This window comes from Zingiber officinale, chromosome 2A (assembly GCF_018446385.1).
Source record: "Zingiber officinale cultivar Zhangliang chromosome 2A, Zo_v1.1, whole genome shotgun sequence".
In the NCBI taxonomy this organism is placed as follows: Eukaryota; Viridiplantae; Streptophyta; class Magnoliopsida; order Zingiberales; family Zingiberaceae; genus Zingiber; species Zingiber officinale.
The window spans coordinates 92,348,965-92,360,380 of NC_055988.1; the positions used below are offsets into that span (position 1 = coordinate 92,348,965).

At 37.2% G+C, this 11,416-nt stretch overlaps 1 protein-coding gene across 4 annotated transcripts; it reads right to left on the reverse strand.

Moving 5' to 3' along the window:
• Positions 1-391: 391 nt before the first annotated feature.
• LOC122041534 (1-phosphatidylinositol-3-phosphate 5-kinase FAB1B-like) lies at positions 392-10,975 on the reverse strand. 4 transcript variants are annotated; one of them, XM_042601246.1, is made up of 12 exons: positions 10,833-10,975; positions 9,456-10,460; positions 7,337-8,062; positions 6,331-6,484; positions 5,895-6,251; positions 4,677-5,585; positions 4,249-4,580; positions 4,032-4,155; positions 3,800-3,943; positions 2,269-3,690; positions 1,623-1,889; positions 392-1,234 (listed from the first exon to the last, which is right to left on the reverse strand). In XM_042601246.1, the coding sequence occupies exons 2-12, from the start codon at positions 10,070-10,072 to the stop codon at positions 911-913; spliced, it is 5,376 nt and encodes a 1,791-aa protein (XP_042457180.1). In that variant the 5' UTR covers positions 10,073-10,460; positions 10,833-10,975; the 3' UTR covers positions 392-910. The 4 variants fall into 4 exon arrangements, with proteins under 4 accessions (XP_042457180.1, XP_042457182.1, XP_042457181.1 ...); XM_042601248.1 differs by having other exon boundaries at positions 9,456-9,908; positions 10,833-10,924; XM_042601247.1 differs by lacking the exon at positions 10,833-10,975 and adding an exon at positions 10,586-10,747.
• Between the last annotated feature and the right edge of the window lie 441 nt (positions 10,976-11,416).

Here is an 11,416-nt window from a genome sequence, read left to right on the forward strand (position 1 = left end):
CCATGTAGAAGAAGAAGACAGTGTTCCTCTGGATGCAATGTACCATAGCCACTAAAGAAAAAGAAAGAATGTCCTTTTCTTATCAACAAGGACAATGCAACTTGAGCAACTTTGCTTCTCAAATCACTTCAATTCAATTGGTGGGACAATACATATCCAATTTGAATTAAAAATAAAAATCGATTTGATTAAAGTGTGACAATTTCAGAGAATTTCAATTTTATAAATCATAAAGTTTCCATCATCTTCTCGATTGATCCAGATTATTTCGGTAAAAATATATTACTTTACATCACATACAGAGCACAAATCATGAAGATAGTATGATTAATTAATTCATTAGTTGCTTAAAGTGACCACTAATCAACTTAATTGCCAATAAATGTTATTGTTGCAACAAGAAAAAAGATTATTCCATCACTATGATCTGGGCTCTTGAAATACATGCAATCAGATTGATTGTGATGGCTGAAATGTACATTTTATTCTAGTGCTGCCTCTACTTCCAGTATCACATACACTACTGCCCTCCGACAATCGAGTTCATGGACACAAAAACAAATAAATGGCAGACAAAGAGTAAGTTTATGGATTTGGAGACCACCATCCATGTTTCATACCTTAGACAAATAAATGGGGCATGTGTAGAGAAAACAAGGAGAGAGGCAGAAATCTAAGAACACTATAAGACTTTATATATGAGGGTAGATTTGGTGTGAAATGACACAAAAATGTGAGCAATCACCCACTGTACATTTTGATGGCATTCACATGAACAGCATGATGCGGAGAGCAGCAAAGCGGGTTCACTTGGCAAAGATGGATCGGGCTGGCTGCAACCAGCTTGGTGTCATGGTAGGATCAGTGTAGCCATTTCAAACCTTAAAAATATGTTGGCATTGGCATTTTATTAATTTGGTGAGGCAGCTAGTTGATCATCTTGGCCAAGGTCAGACTGTGATTGACTTGGTATAATGGTGGGTGGTGACCATTGATCCGGAACCACAATGAAGTACGCTGACATTGCTTTTCTGAATCTTTTTTTGTACTGCTTGGGTGAGATCACAGTAGGAGATGCGTCTTTGGGTCCTCCCAGAATCCCCGAAGCTTTCACCCATGTCTCGAGGTGCTTGTCCCACGTATATTGCCGCATAAAATCAATGATCCCAAGAACCAGCTCATGCTTGTTCTCATCCACCCCCACGAGCAAAGAGTAATCCATCACATCAACGGACTACAAGAAAACATGAAAAATGTCAACAAAAGAGTTGGGAAAACAGAAGGAATTAGAAAGGATGGGGAGCATTCAATGTTAGCAGTTTCGATCACTTTAGTATTCTTAGTAGTTGACAAACAATTATCATATAATCTGAGTTAAGAAAAATATTGTATAGGTTGGAGAAGTAGGCTTTCTCCAAATTGTAAATTTTTTTCAGCAGAGAGAATGCATTCATGTGGGAACTAGTCATCATTTACTTTCTCAGTTTTTACCCCGTCCAAGTAGATATAAGATTTATACTTCACAATTCCAATAATTTGCAGAAATTGGTGTGTTCATAAAGGACCTGTTTCCTGGACAATATTTGTAATGTAAGGAGCAGGCCTATAAAAACAGTACTTACCGCAAGAAATGCAGTGTCATTCCACACTGCTCTTTCCAGAAGTCTCTTTGCTTTGTTTCCAACAAAAATTGGAGAAGTAGGCATTGCCTCGATCAAATTTTGATCAAGCAGCACCTTATTGTTACCGCTTGAATCTGCATTATATCGAGACCTGGAAGATCCTTTAAGGTCATACAACCACTTGACGCTCCTTCCATATAAAAGGTTCTCCATTACAAGAACATCCATCTTAGTTTCTTTTCCGCCCTTCGAGCTTTTGACTACAACCTTATATTACAATAAAAAGAAAATGTTTGTCTTAGAAAAGGATAAAGTACTGCTTGCACATGAAAATGGTTAATAAGAAAAAGATCTATCCAGATTGGTGGTCATGTTCATGTTAGCATACAAAATAAAGGAGGCTGTTTTAGTGAGGGATTAATAAGAGCAAATCTGATGCTTTCAGTTTATGCTTCAAAAAGTGTGATGTCAATAGTTAAGAAGTGTGATTGATATAGTGAAGAGGCACACTTTTTCCCCCTAAAGCAATCTAAGAAGCATAAGAGGACAAATTTTAGACAGATTAGGATTTTTGGTGCACTGCCACCAGCTTCAGTAAGAGGATATGGAAAATCAGATATGAAAAAAGGATGAAAGGATTAGATACCTGATAAATGCCGAGAATCTTTGCCAAACATGTTGGACTCCCAGTTCTTATGGATTCAGTTAGATACTTGAAATACTCTGGGGCAAATTTAATAAATGATTCTAATTCAGTCTTGGTAACCTGCTTTATAATGAATCTATCATCCAGAGACTTAGCAAAAAAGACATTGCTCTTCCCACCTTGTGCGCCCCATTTTTTGCATCGACTAAGAGACCTTATAAAGTCTAGTTCAGATGGGCAGCAAATTCTCCTTAATGCTTTAAACTGTCTTGCATAGTAGCATGTCACACTATACCTTGTTGCAAAAGAGACCCTAACATGCATTGATTTGGTGGATGCAAGTGGATCTACGGTCAGGGGACCCTTGCTAACCGATATCGACAAGGTGCTGTCATCAATGGACCCGAAACTCTTAAAACTTTCAAAAGGAATATCATCAAATGATTGAAAGATGTAAGAGTTTCCATAATCCTTGGTGGTAAAAGAAATTGGAGACTCCCTGCCATCTCTTAGCTTCTCAGGCTCATCAGATATTTGAGATTGGTAATCAGCACAAACAAGAGCATAAGCTATGACGCTTGTTGGTTCATCATCATATATTGGAATGACAGTATCATTAACGCCAAGGGGAAGAAACAGACTTCCCCATCCCTTCTGCAATAACTCCTTAAATATATGTATATTTTCAGGATGATATGCACCAAGGGCACCATCAATATCCTTGTTGAAAGAAGCATAGAGGTCCGATATAGATGTCATGATACAGACAGATGCATCTTCAGCATGGTCGCCTGATGGCCCTGCTCTAGAAGTATTTGAAGATGCTGTTGAATTTGAATCAATGTGACAGCTTTCTTCAAAATTTTTGGAAGATGAAATCACATGAGTTGTTTCATCTAGGTCTTCTGGATTCAATTTGCTTGAATCAACTAATGTAGGGCCATTGTCACCTATCCACTTTGCATCCAAGGTGTTAGAGAGCTCATCCATGACAGGAAATTGCCCATCAGAAACAACCTTACATGGACCAACATTCAATTCTAGAGAATCATTCTCATCGCTTGCACTTGTGCTAGTAGAGAGAACTTTGGCGCTCTCATGTTCTAAATCTAGTTTCTCACGATCTGAAGGTTGCTTACATTGATCATTTTCATCTTTACTTCCGCTCCCATTATGGGATTCAGCAGAGGCTATAGAAACTGAAGAGTCTGACTTTGTGAAGCTCCTTCCTACCCTAGGAGCTAGATCCTCTTTATTCCTGATCGGCAAACCTTTACTACATGCAGTAGCAGCAAATTTTATTCGTTTATCCCATACATAGGACAGGAACAGCAATTTCCTTTGCAACTTGTTAATTTCAAGAATATCAACAAACGGCTGCACATCTGTTTCCTCCTGTTTAGATACTGTCCGAATAGATTCCTGAAACCAGTAAAGTAGCAGATATCCTCATCCATATGAGAAAGAAGTCATTGCATGAAGACATGGAAAATTATATAAAAGAAAAGAGGCAGTAATTATGTTTCCTCACCTCAAACTCTTCTTTCTCTTTCTTCAAAATCCCTTCAAGGACTTTAATGTTTCCATCATGAGAACCAACGTCAAACATTTTCTCTTCAAGTTGGTGCAGTGTTTTTTGCACTTGAGTGAAGAAATCAAGTGCAATATCACTCAGCTGTCAAATTATATAAAATAATTAAGTTAACCACCAATAGTGTTGAATAATTCTGCACTAACCATTAGTGCTGGTAGTTAAATGAGACCTTATCTGCTTCTTCTTGCACCCAATCTTGATGCTGGTAGTTAAAGTCCAGAATCGAAGGTGGCAAATAGACAGAGTGTACATTGATCGGTGCATATTTGAAGCAAGCAACCATTTCCCCATATCTGGTCATGTAGGGACAAACATCAATGATGAACAAGAACAGTACAAATTATCTTTTCAAGTGTTAAAAGAAAATAAAGGTAAAAGAAAAGTACCCGTAAAATCGTAGACAATCCCTGTGTAGTGAATGACCACAGCTAGCTACTCTACTTGCAGCGGCATGATTTGAAAAGCTAAGCTCCAAAAATTTACCAAAAGACAAACCCCAAGCAGCATCAGACATTACAACTCTTGGACTGGCAGGAGGTAGTCCATTAGCTCGTGGGCAACGTAGGCACCTATGCCACATCCATATCTTGCCGTCATGTGCTCCTGGTAAAACAAATTCTTCAAGCTTTTGAACTGATATTGTCAGACTACCTTGGCGATGAGTATAACAATATATATGAGCTTCTGATGGCATCTCACAGGTGCGACACTTGTAACTCTGAAGTACATGGTGTTAGAATAGAAAGCTACTTCAGATAAATCACTCTAGGAAACACACATGTAAAGGAAATAAAACAAAATAAAAAATAGAAACCTGATTAAACAGGTGGTCTCGTAAGTATCTCCCAAGAGGCCTGTCAAAACTGCCATAATATTTGAAGCGGAATAGATGTGAACGTTCACAAACAGTACCTTTCCAAACACAACGTGAAGATAGAGAAACCAGAATGCTCTGATGATCTGATGGAGATGGTGGGAATTCTTCCTTTGTAATCAGGTCATCATTTCTTACATTATCTTCTTGTATTTTTATAGTTTTTAAGTCATCTCTTTGCACATCACAGTTTGTCCCCCTAGCATCCTTTAAGGTTCCTATGCTTTTGTGAAAGTTGGGTGTTTGGGATGGATGAATTAGAGTTGTTTCGTTATGAATTTCCATGCATCCAGGTTCATTACCCCTTAAAAAGCCTGTGTTATTCTGTTCTCCAGAATGACATGCAGAATGGCCAAAGAAATATCTCGGATCTGGGACTGGGTGAGACAAAGAAACAAAAGGAGTTAGGCGTTGCTCTCCCATGTTATTCAGTTGGTTGCCTCTGTCAACCAAAAGATCATGCCTACTTACAGCTGTACTGTTAGAGTTAGGGAGAGACAAATTGGTCTGAGAAATATTATATTCAGAAGAAAGTGGTAACGCTGATCCAGTTTCTGCTCCTAAATTGGAATCTGATTTACCAGAAGTTTGAACAAGATTATTAGATTGTGACTTATCAGCTGGAGAGGTTATGAAGCCAGGAACTGTGGATATAGATCGGTTTATGATTGAGGGTTTATCTGGAAGTGCAACAGTAATGGGAGATTTCAACGGAAGTTCTGGAAGAGATGCCCCCTCATCAGCAAGAAAAGATGTTTCCAATGCCAAATGATATGCTGCAAAAACTCCATATTGAAGAACATGTTTGACTTTCTTCAGCTCATCGCCACTGGCACCCTTAAGTAAAATCTGTAAAACAAAAAAAGGATACTCAGATAAATCTTTAAGGACCTTGTGTCTCAAAAACTCAAATGAGAAAACATCAGCATCAATGAAGCTATCTTCAGAAACATAAAATAACTTGAGGAAGCAACATCATATTAAAAGGGGAAAAAAAGTAAGGGGGCAGAAATTAAAGAACCAGTAAAATCAATTGCTCTTGAGTTTGCTTTCTTCAAGAGTTGGCCCAATAAAAATGTCAACAATAATGTTTGAGTTTGCAACTATATGTACTTAATAACTAAAGTAAGAAATAAACCATGAAACTTGAGCACTTACCGTGCACCCCAAGGGTTTTGGGCATCCCCTAAAAAACATCAATGTTTTTATGGGTTTCTTCCCCTCCTGACAGGCACTGTCATGTTCTTCAATGAATTTCTCCACATGAAAGATGTCACAATGCCCTAGCTTAGGAGATGATGAAAGACGATCAAGACGATCAATTGAAGGGACAATCTCAGCACCAGTGCAGCGTGCTATACGCTCTAGAAGTGGCTTTTTGATATTCAAAACAAGTGAAATATTTTTAGCAAGAAGATAATCTTGAGCAAAACGTGAAACTGATTTCTCAACCAAAAGAACATTGGGGTGGTGAGCATCTATCTTTGCAATTGCCATCTTTAAGTGATCCATTTCCTGAATAATTTATGAAATATGAAATACTAGTTAAGCATCTACATGAAACATGTATGTCAAGAATAACGGCCCAACAAACCTGCTGCAACAGAGTATCAATACTAGAAAACAAATTAGATACTCGCTGATATTCAAGAGCTCCACCAAGGAGTAGAAAACGAGCTTTCTCAATCCTTGAAAGCATGCGTCGGTTAGCCACATTCTTCTTGCACACAACTCCTTTCACCACCATACTAAAAGAAAACAAGGGAAAAAATTATGTTAAGAATCAAGGAAACATCCAGCAATACACAGACCAAATCAAAAATCATGATAACTGATCCTATGACAACAATGTGCACCATTTATATTTCATTATCATGAGGGGCACATCCCATTATGGAGAAGGATCATTTGCAATTATTAGTGAAGTCAACTTAAAAAAACCATCATGGACTATATGTATATACTCATGGCATGAGAATTGGTGAGAATATTTTAAATAGAAACACTTTAAATATTGATGTGTAGCAGTTATTAGTAGTAACTAACTATTTATATTTTTCTACTTTTGTTAATGTAGTTGTCTACTGATGTAGATCTAGGTCTTTTAGTCGTCCATCCCCAAACCCTCATGGGATATGAATCTCATGCTTTTGGCATCAAGCTCATATTAATATGGTAGATATGGACCATAAACATATATTTCATCAAACAAGAAACAAGCAAACTCAGTAGATTAAATGAAAAAATGTTCACATATCAAAAGGTCTACTACCTACATCCTAGAATCAAGAGAACTACTCCATAACAAAGCAATTGCAAACCAAAGACACTAATAAAAGCATTCATACATATTAAAATAGAAAGTAGAGATAGAGAAATGTTAAATTTTAGTTTTTTATGCACTCACAGACAATGTTTTGGTCACATCTTACACTATAATATCCAAATGTATTTTATTATCTTGCTAGAAATAAATTTCAAGGGCATAACATTTCAATGGATAATGTTTTAGTGAAAGATATTCCTAGAAATTCGAACCTCCATACCAAATGATCCCTAAAAGTCTAATCAGCATTTCAAAGCATTGAACATCAGCGTACCTATCACTGCGATGCCCACAAGCTAGGCACTTAATCTTGACATATAATCCAGGATCCATTCCTCCACCACTACTAGTGTCTGGTTTAAGAAGTGTTGCTGCTTCCCATGACAAGGAGGTTAGTATATCTAGCCAGTTTTTCTTGTCTTCTTCTTCAGAAATAGGTAAATTTTCAACTTGAAGAAGTTGAGCCACCAAAGCCCTAAAGTGTCCTTCAACAACATTTTTCATGGCTTTCTTATGTTCCTCAATGGATCGGTCTCTATTTCTGTGTTCAAAACTTCCAAAGCTATTTAATGAACGCATATAGCGCCACTCTCCTGCAGTATCATCTTCTTCTTCATCAAATAAAACAGCTTCTTTCTCATCTTCTTCATCTTCAGGCTCTGGAGGAAGCCAAAGTTGTTTATTGCTCTCAAAATCCATAGGTTCTGCATCAGTAGCATCCGCACCAAATATGGAAGATGAAGTATCACATTCAACATTATTTACTGTACAATGTTCTTCTACCTTATCAGTGCTTAAATGAGTTTGGCAGTTTCTGTTGTCAGGCAACAGAACAGTGATTTCATGTGTACCAATATTTCCTTCAGCAGCTTTCTGTGATCCGCAGGTCTTCCCAGATTCGTTGAATTCAAGCGGCCCATAGAATTCATTAGAGTTAACATATGTTTGTTCTTCTGAACCCCACCGACATGTTCCATAATCATCTTCATCATCATCACTCCTGTATAACCAGAGGAAAACTACAAATTTAAGTTTAATTCTCCGAAAAAACTTTGAAGATAGAGAATCTCCAATAAATAAGAACGCCATAAAATTTCAGGAAGAAGAAAATATGACATCCTGATGACAGTGATTAAAATGTAGACAAAGTTCTATCAACAACAACAACAATCAAGTCTTATGCCATAGGTAGGGTCGGGTAGACAAAGTTCTATCATTCAAAATAATTTTATGAGCAAAACTTGTCTACAACAGAAACCTAAATTTAGAATCATTTACAAATTTTAAACTAGTCAGGATTTTTTTAATATAAGGCATCTAATTTGCAAATAAATTTTATATAACACGCCTTCTAATAAAAATTTATATAGTTGTTCCTCAAATTAATTATCAAATTCAATAATTGACTAATAATAATAAATTTAAATCTTAGCACACCTTCTAATAATTATTTATTAAATTATTTAGTTTGATTTTAGATTTTTTTTTTTTGTTTCTCTTTTCAAACAAAATCAATGTGTTCATGAAAGTTGATTCCACATATTCTCTCGTGGATAATTCCTCAATTCAATGCACACTAATTAATTAATAAATATTTTAAGTTGATATAAATAAGTGGAATCATTAAAACACCAAAGCAAGAGCTAGGTGGAAACCAGAAGTATTGGATAAATTAACATGTTTGTTTCAAAGTTCATGTATTACTTTATCAAAAGAAACAAAAGATTAAAAAAAAAATACTTTCTTTAATTTAGACTTCATATATGTACGTTAAACTATAGTTACACTTAGGTTGCTCAATACACAAGTCATCAACTCGCTATTTCAAAAAGTAAAGTTCATTCAGTTCACCAGGTTGAACAAGCAACAAGATGGCCTTTTTTTAATAACATTGCCTTGTTAAATGTAGCACAATTTTAACTCATCTATGCACCAATTTGCATAGGTTAGGTCTTGGTTAAATAAAATTTAGTTATTTATAATAGCAGAAGTAGCGTATTTCCCTTTGGCTATTTCAGAAATAATGAATTACAGCCAGTTCCTCCGAGTTCAACAAGCTTAAAAATAAAACAACGTGGCAGCCCCTTTTGGATTATGACGTGTTTGTTAAAGGTACAATTTTATCTAACTTAATTCATTTTGAGCCGAATTGAGTCGGATGAGCATATAGCCACCTGCTCTAATCTCGTGGATTAATATGCAACCATATTTAGAATCTGATAGGACCCTAAGTCCAATCACAATTGAATGATATGAGGATTTTATGGCATACAATGACATAAGCAGAAAGTTATCATATGGACATGCATGAATATCATGAGACATTATCAATTCCATTGGCAAGTGAATAGCATGCTGCTATAGAGATAGTGATATTAAAAAGATAAACACACCTGTTTAAGGAAAGTTCGAATTGGGTTGGTGAATGGTCGCCCTTGTCAACCAAGGAATCCATGCAACCCTCTCCTATCAGTAAGTCTTGTTTGTCAAAGCAATTTTCCAACTGAACAGAATGGCTGGGACTGAGAGCAGGACCAGAGGACACTTGCTGGTAAGCTCCACCTGAGTATGTGTAAGAAACTGCTGTTGACAAGCTACTGTTACCAGCACCACTGGACTTTGTGCTATCAAAACTTGCATTTGAAAGGGAAGGAGTAAGGATTGGGTTTGGTGGTTCTGCTTCATTTCTTGACGCGGTCACATCCTCCCGCTGCTTGAAGCAAAAATTGCACACACGAATAAACTCCCCTTCCTCCTGGAAACTCTCCGAGTCATACAAATTTATAGGGACAGAATTTGAGGTGCACTTAGCACAGAAAATGCGCCCACACTTCCGGCAATGGTGCCTGCGATTGAAAATTGTGAACTGTGAATCACATTCATAACATACCATACAACTATCATCAGGCATCCAAAAGGCCCTTGAAATTGAATCTGGCTCGGTCTTTGAAGTAATCCAGGATTTCGCTAACTTTAACAGATTAGGGAACCTCTTACCAAAGGGTTCCATAGACGATGGCCTTTCCTAGCCCTCTCATTCTGATTTGTTCATTTGTTGCTAGCCAAAACGATTGAAAATTTCACTAAGCAACCAATTCTGATTCAGATTTCCCCAAGAGAAACTTTAGGCCACTCAGTCAAACTCCCTACAAAAATTTATGACGACAAGTAACCCTGTCCAACTCAAGAGAAGAAGACCCGAACTCCCCCTTCAAGAAGCCTTTTTTCTATCTTATGAGGAATCAACAACAACACTCTAACTCACTTCATGGTGAACAACCGATTTCTTTTCAAAACATGCACTGCGATACAAAACTCTGATACAATCATGCAAACCAATCCGATAGCACTTCCTAACTCGAAATGAAGAACTCAAACCAACACCTTAGAAACTATATCTGCAACAAGAAAAAAATATATAATCTTGTCAATTTCCTAGGGGAAAAAATCACCCGGAGAAGGGACGAAAGCAACAAGCGGAACAACAAGGACCCCAAAATATCAAAAGCGGGACAACAAGGACCCCAAAATATCAAAATCGGAGACGATCCACGTCCGAAGAACTCGACGGAAACACTGCAATCCACTCGAGTTCTTCAACGGACACCAGGGAAGACGAATTGGAGTGGAAGAGATCGGCCGCCACACGTGATCCTCTCCTCGTTTCAGGAAGCTTCCGAGTGGAATCGGATCGATCTCCCAACCGAAATCACGGAAATTGAAACCAATAAGGCGCACAAAAAATCGCAGAAAAAGACGAAAAATCGCACCTTTCTCCTCCTCGACCACCTTTCTCCGCTCCGCTGCCCTTCCCTGCTTCGGGTTTCATGTGGAGTGGATGCAAAGACCGAGAGTTGAAGCCCACATCATTTTCTCTCATCCTCTTTTATTGTCGCAAATACCTACCTTCCTACCCGCTCCCCAATTAGCCGAATCTTTCAGGTCCCATAGAGTTACAGGCAGACGCACTTTGCCTTCATTAACGGGTCCACGCCAAAACTTTTCGAATTAATTTTATTTCTCCCAAAGCGACTTAATTTAATTACGCTTCTATTTCAAACGCTAATACTGATTATAATAATTAAAACAGAATCTAATTATGTTTGTCGTTGCCGCCGTTCCAGTCTGATATAAAAGTATTTTCAAATTTATTAACTACTCTTCGAAAGTTAAACCGCCACGTTTGCGATACGATTTAAAAGTTTAATAGCATCTAAAATATAATTTAATCGTAATATTTAATTATTTACATAAAATCAACCTGTGGTTACAGCTATGAAAGTCATAACAGTATAATTGTAATTATTTATTTTAGTTTAAAATTTATCTTGAAACTCCTTTCCTTTTGATGTGA